General features: G+C 40.4%; 1 protein-coding gene across 4 annotated transcripts in view; it reads left to right on the plus strand.

The window, feature by feature from the left end:
• Positions 1–18,166, plus strand: part of arsg (arylsulfatase G) — a 154,947-nt gene that overhangs the window by 74,762 nt on the left and 62,019 nt on the right. For all 4 annotated transcript variants that reach the window (XM_062971160.1, XM_062971161.1, XM_062971163.1 and 1 more), the window contains exons 8-9: positions 4,344–4,424; positions 13,332–13,440. In XM_062971160.1, the coding sequence (XP_062827230.1) occupies positions 4,344–4,424; positions 13,332–13,440 (190 nt within the window). The remainder of the gene's footprint in view (positions 1–4,343; positions 4,425–13,331; positions 13,441–18,166) is intronic.

Below are 18,166 nucleotides of genomic sequence, written 5' to 3' on the forward strand. Positions count from 1 at the left end.
AAAACATACCTCTGCCATGAGGTGTATACCAAATGGTGAGAGGGTTGCTGAAAATGATGTGAGTGGGATTTTTTTTGGGGGGAGAGGGAGTAATTTAATTGTATTTTAATTTTTATATGTCATGACAAAAAATAATTTATTGTATTTTAAATTTAAAATGCATTGGCTCTATTTTTAATTTGTATTGTCTCTTGATTGCTGTTAGCTTCTCTATATCAGAAATAATGCGGAATAAAAATAAAGCGAATAAACGAAGTACATAAATAGGCAATGGCAGTTTCAGTCAATCAGGTCATTTAAATTAAAAGCGTGAACCTTGTCACCCGTGTCTAAATATTAAAACAAATTCTCATTAAATGGGAACAAGACCTCAAGTTCTTAAATCCGCTGCTAATGAGGCTGGTTTCTTTCAAATCACAGGACGTGATTTTTTGCTCATTAAAATCCAAGGGAAATATTGCTTACTATTGTTTTCATTCCCCTTGCTTGAGTTATTAGAGTGGAAGGCTAACCTCTTCCCTACTGAGAAAATATACTTTTATCTGGAAGTTGCTTCCACTCTCAGGAAGTAATTCATATATTTTATTTGGGATCATTGCAGCCCCCAGTGGCACAAAGGGTTAAACCCTTGTGCTGGTAGGACTGCTGACTTTTTTTTCGTGTCAGGAGCGACTTGAGAAACTGCAAATCACTTCTGGTGTTAGAGAATTGGCCATCTGCAAGGGCGTTGCTCAGGGTACGCCTGGATGTTTTGATGTTTTTACCATCCTTTTGGGAGTCTTCTGTCATGTCCCTGCATGGAGCTGGAGCTGATAGAGGAAGCTCATCCGCGCTCTCCCTGGGTTGGATTCAAACCTGGCAGCTTTCAGGTCAGCAACCCAAACTTCAAGTCACAAGGCTTTAACCCACTACACCACCGGGGGCTGACTTGAAGGTTAGGTTGCTGACCTGAAGGTTGTTGGTTTGAATCCACGGAGAGTGTGGATGAGCTCCCTCTGTCAGCTCCAGTTCCCCCTGTGGGGACATGAGAGAAGCTTTCCACAAGAATGTTAAACATCAAAAACATCCGGGCGTCCCCTGGGCAATGTCCTTGCTGATGGCCAATTCTCTCATACCAGAAATGACCTGCAGTTTCTCAAGTCACTCCTGATCTGAAAAAATATTGGGATCATTGTGTAGTCACGTCAATTTTCAGGCCTGGTTAAACACTTGGGGGAAACTGAATATGGCTAAAGCAGCACTTGTTCCTTCTCTCACCTTATAACCAGACGTTGGAATACGATCATCATCACAGGATGTGACCCATGCTTTTCGTTCCATTTTTTACTTTGCCATTAAAATATTAGAAAGGAGCTGTTTATATTAGACTGAGTGGGAACTATGTGTATATGTCAATTCATAGTAATTAGTTTTTCCTAGGAAATATATCTACCGTGGCGAAGTGTGTTAAAGCACTGAGCTGCTGAACTTGCAGACCGAAAAGTCCGAGGTTCAAATCCCGGAGCGGCTTGAGCTCCCGCTGTTAGCTACAGCTCCTGCCAACCTAGCAGTTCGAAAACATGCAAAATGTGAGCAGATCAATAGGTACCAGTCCGGCGGGAAGGTAACGGCACTCCGTTCAGTCATGCCGGCCACATGACCTTGGAGGTGTCTACGGACAACGCCGCTCTTCGGCTTAGAAATGGAGATGAGCACCAACCCCCAGAGTCAGACATGACTGGACTTAACGTCAGAGGAAACCTTTACCTTTATACCGACCGTCTTGGCAGTGGCTGTGATTACACTTTCTGAGCTGCTTCTAAACTATGGTAATGCTTTCTTTTAAAAGTTTATTTTTTATGGTAGATCTACATGATGTTGTCATGCCGTTGCAATCCAAACCTTTTTGGGTTGTCCTCCTTTGGTTGCTATTTGTTCAGCTCTCATCTGGACTTGGGTCCTTTCCTTTGCCCTCACTGAAATGAAATTACTCTACCGGTGCAAGTTGGTGAAACACACTGTTTGGGTTGTTAAGAACACTGTCTTTAATTAAAGCTTCCAGTCTGCAAGTCATACTCATGTTATTACTTCCTGTTTGTGATGTTTGTAGATTAGCAATGGACAGACTTTAAACTGCACCCTGGTATTGACTTTCTTAATTACACCAGTGTCTCCTCCTAGGGGATAAAAAAGAAGTTATTCCCTTTATTTATTTTTATTATGTGAAATAGCTTGATCCTTCACAAACTTGCTTCACTTATGAAGCAACTCTTTGGAGAAGGATCTGTGGATAACAAGACATGGAAGGGGTTGGTAGGTTCCAGCAACCCTGAAAACCCTGGAAAGGGAAGTGTCACCGTGCTCTTGGGACGTTGCAACAGACCTTTGCCCCCCTTGGCTCCTTGTATTGCTCTGCCAGCACAATTCAGCTGGAAAATAGGGACAGTGCCTTTATGCCTCCTCCTACTGAGGATGTTCCCAGGACAGTTTGGGAGAGGAGCATTGTCCTCCATCCTCGCTATTTTTTAATAATAAAATAATGAAATTTTATTTGTTACCCACAATGATTTATGCATTTTCCCATCCCATTTTTGCTATTGTTGTCTGCCTTCTAGTCACTTCTGACTTGTGGCAGTCCTAAGGTGGCTGTTTCTAGGATCACACAGTGGATTTGCATGGATAAGCAATGTTTTGAAGCCTGATCTTTCAGTTTTATGGTCTACCACTCAAACTATTATGACATGCTGGCTCCCCCTCTCCCATTTAGTCTTTGGTCTATAAATGTGCAGGCATCCCACTTCAATGTGAGATAACTTACATTGTTGGATGTAGGTTTTGGTTGGTTTTCCTCTTACGTTAAGTCCAGTCGTGACCGACTCTGGGGGTTGGTGCTCATCTCCATTTTTAAGCCAAAGAGCTGGCGTTGTCCGTAGACATCTCCAAGGTCATGTGGCCGGTATGACTGCATGGAGTGCCGTTACCTTCCCGCCGGAGCTGTACCTATTGATCTACTCACATTGGCATGTTTTCGAACTGCTGGGTTGGCAGGAGCTAGGGCTAACAGCGGGCGCTCATTCCGCTCTCGGGATTTGAACCTGGCACCTTTTGGTCCGCAAGTTTAGCAGCTCAGCGCTTTAACACACTTTGCCACCAGGATGCTGATGTATCACTTCCAATTACCACTTGCATATCAAACCAGCTCATGGTTGTATCTGAGAGCTTGAGAAGCCAGTAATGGCATTCTTTGGAGAAAGATGCTGGAGAAATACTCTATATTTTATTGGCCTTTCACCGTGGTGAACAACCAGCCAAGCAGTTTGACTGATGAGCAGGCTCACTGACTTCATGGAAGCAAAACTACCTGGGATGTTTTAAGGCATGTCTGGCATGGAGTGAGTGTTGGAACACTTTCCAGTTGCCATTGGACTAATGAGCATAACAGTTGATCAGGGATGCCAGAAGCTGAAGTTCAGCACATGAAGATCAGTTCAACACATTTGCTTTTTAGATTTTATGTACATGCTTTTAGGAGACTGTACCCCACTTATGCTGGTCTGTGACCGTAATAAAGATTTTGATTTGATGATTTGCAAATGTTCATCAGTCATATGATGTTCATATGATATGGTCATATCATGGTCATATGATGTTCATATGACAAAGCACATATTCAGCATAAGTGCAGATGATTTGCAAATGTTCATCAGTCATATGACCATAACCCAGTGTGCCACTGGAGAGCCTCCAGTGGCCCAATAGGTTAAATCCTTGTATTGGCAGACTACTGACTTGAAGGTTGGGTTGCTGACCTGAAAGTTGCCGTTTCAAATCCAACCCAGGTAGAGCATGGCTGAGATGGGCTCCCAGTGTCAGCTCCATGTGGGGACATGAGAGAAGATGATAAAACATCAAACATCTGGGCATTCCCTAGGCAACGTCCTTGCAGACAGCCAATTCTCTCACACCTGAAGCAACTTGCAGTTTCTCAAGTCACTCCTGACATGAAAAAAAAATTGGTCATATCTAGCTGGCAGCCAAATAATAAATGCTTTTGCCTTCTCCACTGTCAAAAAAGTTAACATTTAATCTAGTGACAGTTTTCATGGAGCTCCATTGTGTTTTCTGTGTCTATTTTTTATCTTTTGCCTTATTTTTCCGGCTATGTAAAAGCCACTTAGTAGCATGTCGAAAGGCAATTTTTAAAATTTAGATATTACCCATAATTGTGCATTGGAAGTAGCTTTTTATTACTGTTGGTGATGTGCATTTAGAAGGCAAAGGGCCCAAGCTGTATGTTCCTTTGTCACTAGCAGTTCTGCTTGTTGGGAATAAAATATCATTTTCTGTCCTCTTTTTTCTCCTAGGAGACAATGGCCCATGGTCTGAGAAGTGCGAGTATGCAGGAAGTGTTGGCCCATACACTGGGATGTGGCAAAGGAAAAGAGGTACGTGTTAGCTTTCATTTTATTTATGTTCTGCTGTTCAAAAGATTTCCCCTCTTTTTCTGTCCCTGTGAGAGCTGGATTTTGAAAAACGTGACTTGTTGTGGAAACAAGGATTGGTGAAAAAGCTTCAGTGGAGACACCTTTTCCCCTTGAGAACGCCTCCAGGAGTGAATTTCCCTTGTTAGGGGTAGATTTCTCTCACTTCCTATTGTCTCACCCCCGTTCTTAACTGAATTGTATTAAAGTCAATGTTTGTAACTCAGGAACTGCTTGTACAGGTTATAAACACGTGGTGAGTAGTGCAGAACATTCTAGCCATCTGCAAAGCCCAATTGGTGGAATTTGTCCAAATAGCAGGACTTCTAAAGACCTTGCTCTGGCCTCTACTCATCTGTTACATTTAGCTGCATAGAAATCTTTGCTCATTTTGTTTGAGCCTTCATGTTTTTGAAGAGGCTCCCTTTGTTTTTTTATATTTTTCAAAGCATTCCTGCCCTTGTGGAGGGCATTCACATCCGATCTGTGGTTGGACTCTTTCAGCTTAGTTGGAGTGGCATTGAGCTGAATTTGTGCTGAGGTTGGCAGGAGGCTGCAGCATGAAGCAGCTCTTTCCTGCTTTTGTGTCTGTTACACTTGGCAAGTGTGAATGTTTAAAGTCATAGTTCTCCAGTTACTCTTTGGGAATAGAAGCAGAAATTATTTACACATCTGTTTCCTGTCGGTTTCCAAATATAGAACAGAATAGTCTGACATGTGTGATAAAAGGCTGTTGGAGAACTCATCGTCCCAGAATTTGCTGCCTTTGTTTATGTTTAAAAACCTGTCTGTTGCTCTAAATAATAATTTCTGGACATGAGATTTAACTTTTAAATTGTGGAAATCAACTGATTAGTTCCAAGTCATCATCTCTCTTCTCTTTCTTGACCTTTATTTATTTATTGGTGTTGAAAATAATTTCTGCCATGTACAGAATTAAGCCAATCTACAGGGAAAATTCTGAGAGTGCCTTGGACCGCAAGAAGATCCAACTAGTCCATCCTCCAGGAAATAATGCCCGGCTGCTCACTGAAGGGAGGGATATTAGATGCAAAGATGAAGTACTTTGGCCATATAATGAGAAGACAGGAACGCTTGGAGAAGATAATGATGCTTTTACTCAGAAAAAAATTAGTATAATTTCCATTGGAGACTAACTCCCTTAAGGGAGTGTGCTTAAGGTTGCTGCTCAAATCATTCCCAATAGTAATACAGGTTGAACATTCCTTTTCTGGAATTCTCAAATACTCTGAAATTGTCTCTATGGGGGACTGAGATAGTGACACCTTGCCTTTCCGATGGTTCAAAGGACACACATTTTGCTTCTTGCACAAAATCTCAATATCCAAAGAACCAAGGTTTCATGTAACCATGCAGCCCAATTTCTGAGGAAGCCAATTTCCCAGGAACTAGGTATTCTAGTATCCCAGGAACCCAAGATACTTTAGGAAGGGATGTAGGTATGCATCATCTGTGTATGTATAACAACAACAACAGCAGCAATAATAATAAGTGCCTCAAGTATCACCTGCCAGCAGTAAAGAACTGATGGGATCACAAACCTACAAAAGTATTGGAAAATGAGCTGTCAAAGATACTGTGGGACTTCCGAATCCAGACTGACAAAGTTCTGGAACCCAACACACCAGACATCACAGTTGTGGAAAAGAAAAAGGTTTGGATCATTGATGTTGCCATTCCAAGTGACAGTCGCATTGACGAAAAACAACAGGAAAAACTCTATCAGGACCTCAAGATTGAACTTCAAAGATTCTGGCAGAAACCAGTGCAGGTGGTCCCAGTGGTGATGGGCACACTGGGTGCCATGCCAAAAGATCTCAGCCGGCATTTGGAAACAATAGATATTGACAAAATTACAATCTGCCAACTGCAAAAGGCCACCCTACTGGGATCTGCGTGCATCATCCGAAAATACATCACACAGTCCTAAATGCTTGGGAAGTGTTCGACTTGTGATTTTGTGATACGAAATCCAGCATATCTATCTTGTTTGCTGTATCATAAAATAATAATAATAATAATAATAATAATAATAATAATAATAATAATAATAATAGTTTTATTTTTATATGCCGCCTCCATCTCTCCAACGGGGACTTGGAGCGGCTCACACGGGGGCAAGCCCTATATAATCATATAATATCATAAAATCAACAGTTAAGACATCATACAATGCATTTTAAAAACAAATTAACAAGTCATGATTTAAAATAGACACAACTAAAATATTAAGCAATCATCCGAGGCGTTAAAAGGTCCAATATAGGACAACAGTCTGGGCGATAATCAAACTGATGAAGGGAGTTATTTTTACATTATTACAGAATAGAATATACATCAAATAGACACGACAAGCAGGGAAGATAAATCTGAACGGAAATCAAACTATAAAGTGACCGGGCAAGTTTCAATGTGGATATGGGCCAGGTTATAACGGACTTGTCTACTCAAAAGCACAACGGAACAGCCATGTTTTTAATTACTTCCAGAATACAGTAAGGGTCGCAGCTAACCTAATCTCCCTGGGGAGGGACTTCCAGAGCCGGGGAGCCACCGCAGAGAAGGCCCTCTCCCGTGTTCCCACCAACCACATTTGCGAAGGGGGAGGAAGCAAGAGAAGGGCCTCCCCGGAAGATCATAGAGATCGCACAGGTTCGTAGGGGAAGATGCGGTCACGAAGATAGGCCAGTCCCGAACCATTTAGGGCTTTATAGGTAAGCACCTGCACCTTGAATTGAGACCGGAAACTTAATGGCAGCCTGTGGAGCTGCTTAAACAGAGGAGTTGTCCTCTCCCTGTAACTGGCTCCAGTTAACAATACACTTAAGATACTTAAGTTGCTTAAGTGACTTATGTTACTTAGTATTATTTATTTATTTATTTGCTACATTTATATGCCACCCTTCTCACCCTGAAGGGGACTCAGAGCGGCTTACAAATTAAATTTACATACAATAATATATTATTAGCATAGTACAATACTGGTAATAAATTACTATATTGTACTGTATCAATATATGGTAATATTATATATATTATATTATAATATAATATAATATTATAATATATAGTAACTTCAGTTGTATTTTTAAATAAAGTAACTGTCTAAAGTATCTTTGGTTCCTGGCTTGATTTGATACTTTGGGTGGAACTCCTATCAGCCCAAGACCTGGTCAGGCTGTAACACTCATCAGGTTCAAGATTGTCTGGCTCTAACTCCCATCACCCCCAGATCTGGTGTGGTCGAATTTCTGACAGCCTTAGATCTGTCCTGTCTTGAACTCTGTTAGACCTAGATATGGGTGGCTTGAAATTGGGTCTGCTGGGTTACATGGTTCCTTGGTTACATGATTCCTTTGATCCTTTATTCCTTCAAAACTGGGTTACTTGCTAAGATAATTTAAAGATACTTAAGGAGGTATGTAGATATGCATAATGTATGTATCTATGTGTTATGTACTTAAGATATTTAAGTTACTTAGTGAGTTTTAAAGTGTCTTAAGTAAATAAGTAAGTAACTGAGTTTCCTAGTATCCAAGGAACTAAGGAACAAAGGATCCAAGGAACCATATCACCACATAACCCAGCAGACCTTGAACTTTCAGCAACTCTAATCTAGGGCTAATGTGGTCCCAAACAGGACAGATCTGAGGCTGTCGGAAATTCCATCTTACCAGATGTGGGGGTAATGTGAATTATAGTGTCCACCAGGTATCCAAGAAACCCAGGAACCATGTGTCTCAGGAATCCAAGATACTTGAGATACTTAAGAAGGTATGTAGATGTTCATCGTATATTTATCTATGCATCATCTATGTATCTATGCATGTATGCACTTAAGATACTTAAGTTACGTCATTATGTTCGTTACTTTAGTTTTTAAGTAAAGTGCCTAAGTAACTAAGTCAGGGTGTCTACAAATATCCAATGTACACATGATTTCTAGTTACAGAGAAGGATGAGACAATCTACTTAGTATCTAGATACTAAGTAAGTATCTACTTAGTCTAGGTGTCTAGTTGTCCAGGTGTCTATGTAGGTATGGATCAATGTAACTATGGATTCATGTAGATATGTATCTTTTTAGGCATGTATCTATGTAGGTATGCATCATCTATGGATCTGTGCATGTATGTATTTATGTATGTATTCATGTAAGTTTTGGGATGGCTCCTAGATGGCTTGATGAACCTGGACCAAATATGGCACATATACCCATCATGACTAAATATTGGCAGAGTTTCGGAGGGAGGAGAGATTAACCGAGGATAATGGGAGTTGTAGTCCATCCATATTTGGAGAGCCATGTGAATCCCACTGATGTTGGATCTGGACCAAACCTGGCACACATACCCATCATGGCCAATTGAAAATATTGGTAGGGGTATTTTGGGGGGGGGGGGGAGGGGGAATTGACAGGAGATAAGGGGAGTTATCCAGACAGTCACATGAGTCCCACCATGACCAAACACATCCTTCTTCTCCTAACCAATCAGACAGCTCACACTACTTACCAGCCTTTTACTACACAACCTGAAGATGATGAGAGTGACACCCCAATAAAAAGACTGAACCATCTGACCAGTTAGGACCTTCATCTTCCAGCCACCCAGTTCCACCACTAATGGGAGTTCAACACTGGGCAGATCTAGGGCTGATAGCAGTTGTACCCTATAAGATCTGGTTGTAATGGGGAGTTACAGCTGGTCCGATCTGAACCTGATGAGAGTTACAGCCTGACCAAGTCTTGGGCTGATAGTAATTATCTCATTCTCTTGCTAGGGTGGGAAATGTGTTGCCTCCCAGATGTTGTTGGGCTGAAGACAAATCCTAGCCAGCATAGCCAATGTTGAGGCATGCTGGCAGATGTTGTTCCTTATGTCTTTTAACCTCTTGAAATTGCATAGTGTATTAATTTCTTCTGGTGGATAGGAAACAAAGAACCTTTGCAATGAATTTCGTATTAGATAGCAGTTGCATAAACCTGCCTATTTCAGAACAGCATTCAATATATGTATAAGCTAGTGATTCTTCTCTACAAGTCTCTAGAAAAAAACATATTGAATGAATTTATTGTTATCCTCCTTCATTTGTAATTTTCCATTTTGGGCTTCTAAGTTGTGTATTTGGTTTGTTTTTGTTTTCTCTCTTTCTCCCTTCCTTCCTTACAAGGGCACATTCCATTTCTGTTGCTGTCATATTTTCCTCAGATGCCATGGCCTTTGTAATTTGATGCAACAGAATGCTTGCATAACATTTTGATTATTGAATTAAATGTCATGGGTATCTGTATTAAGTATATTAATGTGACCTTCAGCAAAGAAATTTGCCCAGAAAAAGTCTTCATTAGGTTTGGTGCATTTTTAGTATGCTACGGATTTAAGGGCATTGCCATATGAAAGGTAGTCAGCAGGCCATTTTCATATTAGCTCTTTTGCAAAGTTCTTTTAGTTCTTTTGCTAACACAAACCAGCCAACTGAACCACAAAAGAAAGCAACAGCTTATTTATCTCTGTTCAGATGGATTAAAAGGACGTGTCTTGGTCTGTCTCCAAACCTGCACCAGTAGAATTTGTCCTTCAGCATGGGAAATTTACCATATTTCCTCAAGTCATGGACACCTTGGAAGGCCACGTTTAGAAGATGCTAGTGGAAGGCTCAGGTGTCGAACTGGATCCCAGCAGTGCCCAGCAGCCCCTTCAGCCTAGCTATGAAGCTGCACCATAGAAGAAGCTACTTCTATGCAGCCTGCAATAGACCATGCCTGCAGTAGACCATGGCTTCCCCATACAAGAGGTGGACCCATCTCAGGGCAGGTGAGCAAAGCAAACAGGCTGAAAAAGAGTTTGTAGATTTATGAAGAGAGAAGTCTCAGCTGCTCAAGTCCTTGGGATTAGCAGAGAAGAGAACCAGCAACAGTTTAACAGGATTTTAGGCACTCAAGAGTGGCACCTTGTTGCTGGCTGCTGGAAGTTACGATCTTGGACACTTGTTGTCTTGTATTCCTGAATACTGGACTTACCTTTGGATCTCATCTTATGGATCCTGATTCAACCTTGTACTCTGGACACTCTGGTTTATGGCCCTGGAATGGACATCTGGCTTCTCTATTGTGTTATCCTATTAATGTTTGCACCTCTGTTGGACTATTGGTTTGAACCTTGGGCTGTATATTAACGCTCTGCTAGTATTTGAGGTTGAGGCTTCTGACAGATTAAGTGGCATGTTAGAATCACAAACCTAACCTACCTGCATGAAAAGACCCAGAGGGAATGTTCCCGTCTGTGGCCTCTTTGGTCAGAGGAGCAGGAAACATGACTCTCACCACCTCCTCAGGACCAGAACTAGGCCATGCATTCCCAGGAAGCAGTCTGTGTGTCTCTCCCCCACTCCACCCCACCCCACCCCCCAAAAAAAGCTCAGTCCTGTGCTATTCTCAACAGGCTTCATTCATTAGGCCTTCAAAACCTCTCCCTCAGTTTTGAAGGACTTGTGAATAAAGCCAGTTGGGGACTGCACATGGTTTTGTCAGCCTCGAGCCTGATGAAATGGTGTGGCTTTCCAAATGATCTTATTCATGCTATCTGCCTCCCTGCCTCGCTATGCTTGCATCATTGCATTGCATTTGATGACAAATCCTTTTTCTTTTCTTTTTTTTTGCAATGGGTGCTTTCAAAATTGCAGTGTGCACTACATTTGATGGCTTGTTTTACTTAAGTATGGGCATTTTGGTTTGGTAAGGATGCAGGATGGCAAAAGGTGGAAAGGGGTGACAAAGTAATCACTAAATAGGATCCTGGTTGCTTTAGTGGAAATACTAAGAATTAAAATGTGTTTTTATGTTATCCAAACACAACTTTTAAAAACTGTGCATCCTCTCCCCTTAGCCCAATGTTGGGGTCATAAAACATTTGGCAAACATAAAAGGTTTCTGAACTCCACCCATTACACAAATTTTTGAGCAAGTAAATGTAGTGGTTACAGTGGACTCTGTCAAAATGCTTCAGGTGTTTTGCCACAAAAAGGGAACATAGTCTGTTTAGCAAGCCTTGCAAATGCTGATTTATTATAATTAATGTTTGATTTTTATACCTATTTTATATAACTATATACCTCGGGTCATGTAAAAATGTCTCTAGTGGAAAAAGTGTAAGAAGCCTTGATCTGGAGAGAGACAGAAAGATTGTTGAGAACTATAAAACAAATGAATTATAGTGATGAGGAAATATAAGATGTGGACCAGTTGAGATTCTGATAGGTATTTAGGTCTGGTTAATGTTGGTGGTATCTGTCTCAGAATTCTCAGAAAGGGACTAAAACAGTTAGAGAAAACCATCCCAAGTCTTGTATTGGAGATAACTGAAATGGTATATGCCATAAAAGTGACTAATATTCAGTGGTGTACAGCCTCCTAAGTCCCAACCCATCTTCTTTCCTTAGTTATTAACTTCCATATCACAGGCAAGGCCAGGATTGCTGAGTATGTAGTTGTTCCAAGCATAGGTGGGGGATTCTGAGAGTTTTGGTCCCAATGTCAGCAAGCACTGTAAGGGGAATTCACAGCTGTGCCAGCAGGAGGGATTATTTTTAAACAAGGCAGCCCAACCAGGTGTAGGCTTACATAAATGTTTCCGCAGTTTTGGGTGTAATATCTTCATGTGCTGAACATTTTCAAATCTTGTAGTACAAACAAAAACATAGGCACACCCATCTCCACTTGGGCCCTGAGGCACAGCAGGGTAAGCAGAACTAAAGCGGCTTGAAATCAATGAAGAGACATTTCCTGCCTGTCTCATGTCCTGCACATGCGACTTTAGAAAGAAGAAAATCATAGATGCCCCAGTTGTGAAAAAGGCTGTTTAAATATTAACTCTTTATGCAGACACATGAGAAGATCATGGAGTTTACCCCAAAACTTTTTTTCCAAAAATCAGTGAATGTATCTTCATGGTTACTAAGAAGTTCTAGTATTACTTGCCTCATAGACTTCTCTGTTGCCATCTCTATGAGGAACCTGTTCTCCTGCAATAGACATTTTGTTTCATCAACTTTTCCCTAATTCAGCAACAGCAGCAACAATTACCACATCATTTCTGTCAACCAACAAAGTCCTTCTCCCTAGTATTTTCTTCCACCACAAGCTCCTACAGAGAGAATTTCCAGATGCAACAACATGTTTTGAGCTACGCCTGCTTGCCAAGAAGTATTGATTCCAGTAGGATTCTGTGGACATGATCAAATATAACAGCTTCCTTATAGAGAGAAAAATTTGCCTTTGGTGCTTTCCCATCTGCCCCTGAAGAAAGGTCCTTTACAAAGAGGAAAGTAGGCCTTTCCGTTCATCCAGTTCATGAAGAATTGAACCCAGACCTAAGATTATTAGCTACATGGTGTCCTATGCAAGCTTTTTGTAATGATTTGCAATCTTCAGAAAGTCCCAACATATCAGAAAAGCTAAAAATACCCCATATTAAACAGTGAATAGCCTTGTCTTGTGTTGTCAGCCTTAAAAAAATGTAAATCTGGGACTCGATGACGTTGCGAGATTTGCTGTGCTGTTTCTCTCTCTTTGTATACTGTTTGTGTGTGTGCCACTCTAATGTGTGCCACTCTTTGTATACTGTTTGTGTGTGTGCCACTCTAACTGTTTGTGTGTGTGCCACTTCACATCCCCTAGTGGACTTCTTGTTCTTTTCAAAAAGAGGACGTAACTTGCTGGTTCCAAATGATTCTTTTTTGCAATCTTAGCTCTTACGTTTTGGATTTTTTGGGGGAAACAGTTGTGACTGAAATGAAAAAGTTCTGGCAGATGTGCCTCTTCAAAGTGTTTTCTCTGTTTACATTTCACAGATGGGAGCTCTGCTAAGCAGACTACTTGGGAAGGAGGACACCGCGTTCCCACATTGGCCTACTGGCTGGGGAAGATCCCAGCCAATGTGACAAGTCCTGTGCTGTTGAGGTAGGTACGCAAAACACTTCTTATTCCAGGGATGCATCATGAGTGAATCCAGAACTGTTGCAAGAATAACACTGGGAACAGCTGGGTCATCTTCATATATATTTATCAGAAATGCTGAGAGCATGTGCTAGTACTGAAAGGTGAAGGATCTGCAGTTTCTCAAGTTGTAAACAGAAATGCGCAAACATAGGGCCTCTTTAGTGTCCATAGCATTATGCAATCCTCTGTGCTCTTTAACCTCTCTCTTGGACCCAGGTTACAGCTTCAGCAAATAAGGAAGACTTTGAAAAAAACAACAACATCTGATCATCAAGTTCAAACATGTTGATCCTTTCACAGAGATTGTTAGCCTCCAGGATAGGACCAAATTTGAAAGATCACAAAAGTTCACTTTTGGGATGTGTGCCCAGATTAAGATTGCAAAATGTCTATCTCATTAGGACTGTAAGACCCTTTTTCAGTACAACATCTCACGGAAGTGCTTAGATTTCATTAAATGGAAGTGCTTAGATTTCATTAAATGGAAGTGCTTAGATTTCATTAAATGGAAGTGCTTAGATTTCATTAAACCTGTTGTCGAAGGCTTTCATGGCTGGGATCACAGGGTTGTTGTATGTTTTCCAGACTGTATGGCCATGTTCCAGAAGTATTCTCTCCTGACGTTTCGCCTACATCTATGGCAGGCATCCTCAGAGGTTGTGAGGTATGGAGAAACTAAGCAAGGAAGGTTTTTATATATCTGTGGAAAGAGGAAGCTATTCAATGCTAATTAAGGTGATTAACTACAACATTCACACTGGCCTCCAACTGACAAGAGTTCTCTCACCCTGGACTTTCCACAGATATATATAAACCTTCCTTGCTTAGTTTCTCAATACCTCACAACCTCTGAGGATGCCTGCCATAGATGTGGGCGAAATGTCAGGAGAGACTACTTCTGGAACATGGCCATACAGCCCGGAAAACATACAACAACCCTTCATTAAATCTGTTTAAGATATGCACACAGTCATATTGAATTAGAGCATTAATCCTTAACATATGAAATTGGTTATATCATAAAAACATGGGAAAAGTTTATTAAACTGCAAAAACTGCAAAAACACCCTGCAGCACATTTATTTACGTACCTACCCTTCTCACTCCGAAGGGGACTCAGAGCGGTTTACAGTTTCAGAGCAACTTACAGGGCGGCTTTTGCTATAGTTTTTCAATGAACATCTCACAATCTCAAGCAATTCAACATAGTTTATGGCAGCCACAAAAACAAAGTTTATGGAGTATAACAAATACTTTCAAAGTAAGTACCGAACAGTTAAGCAGGAAACAACACATTTCAACCAGGAACAGATTTTAAATGTATTTTGTTACGTAGTGTTAATTGGTAAGATAATTCTAGCCAAACTGCAGAATTTCTAACTAGTAAGTCTTATAAAAATTCTGTCATGATCACTTTAAGTAATTTAGAGGCATTTAAATTGAGGAGATTGGTCTTAAGCATATTAAATTTTACTCTCTGGTTTGAAATGTAGTTATCTGCCATTTATCATCTAAACAATGGAAAGTTTAGCACATCCCTTCCTTCTCCATGTCCTTGTCATCACAACAAATTAACTGGCCGTGTCCTCTTGAATGTTATTTCATAATATATTGCAGAATGTCCCAGAGAGAAGGTGAAGGAGAAATCCAGGGTCTTTGTCTCAGCCAGCTGGATGGTTCAAATCAATTATTAATTATGTTCTTTTCTTGGCTCATTGTGTAGGTTCGGGATAGGCCACAAAAGATTTTTTTTTTATCTCCAATATAACCCTGTCATCTTAGAGCAGTGGTTCCCAACCTTTTTTTGACCAGGGACCACACTCCAACATCAATACCAAAGGGGTTATGAAACCGTTTTTGTTCAACTTTAGATTCACTTTGGTTATCCCCTTTTTTTTTACAGAGTGTTGTTCTTTAGTTTCCATATACCTCACAACCTCTGAGGATGCCTGCCGTAGATGTGGGCGAAATGTCAGGAGAGAATGCTTCTGGAACATGGCCATACAGCCCAGAAAACTCACAGTAACACACATATATAATTTTAACTTTCAAAGGTGAAAATTAACGCCTTTAATTACAAGAGTTAATTCACTGGAAAAAGAGCTGTGATAAATGACCTTTGTTAATGAGGCCCACAGGTGTTATTCCTTTATTACTGAGATTATATTTGCCATGGAAGTGTCACTGCAGTTACTACTAATAACTGCTGTGACATTTTATCTTATGTAGGCTATTGACAGGGGTTATCACTGATGGTTTTCAGATTATGTTTAAGTACTTTCTTCTGATGAAATACATTAAGCTGAGCGAGAACAAGTATTTACCTTAAACCCTGTCTTAGTGCTTATATCTTGTCCTTTTGACACCGTGGTGTGGTATATCCTTTTTTTTGGAATCCTGGAAAAAAACATGCTAAATTCAGTAACACTTGTTATGGTGAATCAGCTGGTGTATTACGGATTTTATCATTACACTATGTAACACGTTTTTTGTTCCTGGGATATAATCGTCACTTCCTAATTGGTTCTACCATAAAAACATGGAAAAGGCTTATTAAACTGAAAAAAACGTTGTTGTGAGACAACCTGCCACACATTTTGTTATAGTTTTTAAAAGAATATCTTATTGAGTCTCAACCAAGGCAACATAGTTTGTGGCAGCCATAAAAACAAAGTTTCTGGAGTATAACTATTATTTTCAAAGTAAGTACCGCACAATTAAACTTTCAAAACAGTTTTTTTCAAAATGTAATTGCTATTTCTAACTCACTTCATTTCAGTAAAAAGATACCAAAAGCAGCTATTCATCATGTTCGTTGTGTTCTTACATACTTAAAGAAATACTATTTACAAAACAAATTAGCAACTATTGGTGCTCACATTGTAAGGTAGCTAGCTATTGATAGGTAATGAACCGCAGTGGCGCAAGGGGTTAAAAGCTTGTGCCGGCTGGACTGCTAACCTGAAGGTTGCTGGTTGGAATCTGTGAGATGGCGTGAGCTACCATCTGTCAGCTCTAGCTTGCAGGGACATGAAAGAAGCTTCCCAGCAGGATGGTAACACATCTGGGCATCCCCTGGGCAACGTCTTTGTAGACAGCCAATTCTCTCACACCAGAAGCAACTTGCAGTATGTTCTCAAGTAGCTTGTGACACAATATTTTTTTAAAAAATCGATAGGTAGAACTAATAATAATAATAATAACTTTATTTTTATACCCCGCCCCATCTCCCCGAAGGGACTCGGGGCGGCTTACATGGGGCCTTGCCCGATAAAACAATCAAATATCAAAACACAGCAATAAAACAGTTATCCAATAAAAACATCAATTACAGTAAAAATAATCGTTAAAATCAACATAAAACATACAATATTAACACTGGAGACTAATTCATAGAACCCAGGCAAAGTGCAACATGTGCCAAAATGGGGAAGGTAATTTCACAGTTGAAATGGGCAAAGTGCAATATAGCATTGGCAACACCTCGAGAATGGGGCTATTATAAAATAAACCAAAAAGTAAAAAGCTGCAACTGAAGTGTATTGGTGCATCAGTACTTCATTGATATAAAATATTATAAATAATTATCCCTCTAATGAGCATATAAAAACCCTGTGGTGTCTTGAGAATGTATCATATCGGTGAACCGTGACATGGTGCAGGCTGACCTGTATCCTGTAGTAGGCAATGGGAAAAGAAAGCAGCCATTCTTTGTTGTGTTTCCTATCATTTGTTTATATAGGTTTGTATAGGTTTAAAATAAGCAATGCAATTTATTCACACCCCAGTTTTAACCCTTGAAAATAAAGATCCTTGCCTTCTCTTTAATTCTAAGTATGTTTCCTTTATGCATTTTTAAAAGGAGAGGAAGATTTCTTATGCCCTTAAATTTACCCTCAACTTATCAAAAGGTTTTGGTAAAATCCATAATTTTGATTACGGTACCAAGCCTGTTCTTGACTCATACATGAGGTTGACTTAGGGTTAGGGTTAGGTTACTGTATATACAGTAATGTCTCGACTTTCAATTTGATATTGGTTCGAAGCAACATTAACTTAGTTTTCTAGTTTAAAGGTAAAGGTTTCCCCTGACGTTAAGTCCATTCGTGTCCGACTCTGGGAGTTAGTGCTCATCTCCATTTCTAAGCTGAAGAGCTGGCATTGTCCATAGATACCTCCAAGGTCATGTGGCCGGCATGACTGCATGGAGCGCTGTTACCTTCCTGCTGAAGTGGTACCTATTGATCTACTCACATTTGCATGTTTTCGAACTGCTAGATTGGCAGAAGCTGGAGCTAACAGCGGGCGCTCACTCCGCTCCCCGGATTCAAACCTGCGACCTTTCAGTCTGCAAGTTCAGCAGCTCAGCGTTTAACACACTGCGCCACCGGTGGCTCCTTGTTTTCTAGTTTGGGTTAAACAAAATCCTGTTACTTAAAAGAACAAAAGGAGAAGAGAGAGATTATAGAAGTACATCTCTTTTTGCCGGTTTGATAGTCGTTTGTTGTTATCATAGTGTTGTAAAATATCTCAGCCAAGATATTATGTAGCAATAACATAGAACTAAGTCCAGACTTGTAATTCTTCGTGGACAAAGTTTGGGTTTGGAAAAAAGCCAAATTAAACAAAAGAACCTTGGGAGTTACCTTGAATATCTTGAAGTCAACTCCCAAGATATTGAAGATAA

Source organism: Anolis carolinensis, chromosome 2 (genome assembly GCF_035594765.1).
Source record: "Anolis carolinensis isolate JA03-04 chromosome 2, rAnoCar3.1.pri, whole genome shotgun sequence".
Lineage (NCBI taxonomy): Eukaryota > Metazoa > Chordata > Lepidosauria > Squamata > Dactyloidae > Anolis > Anolis carolinensis.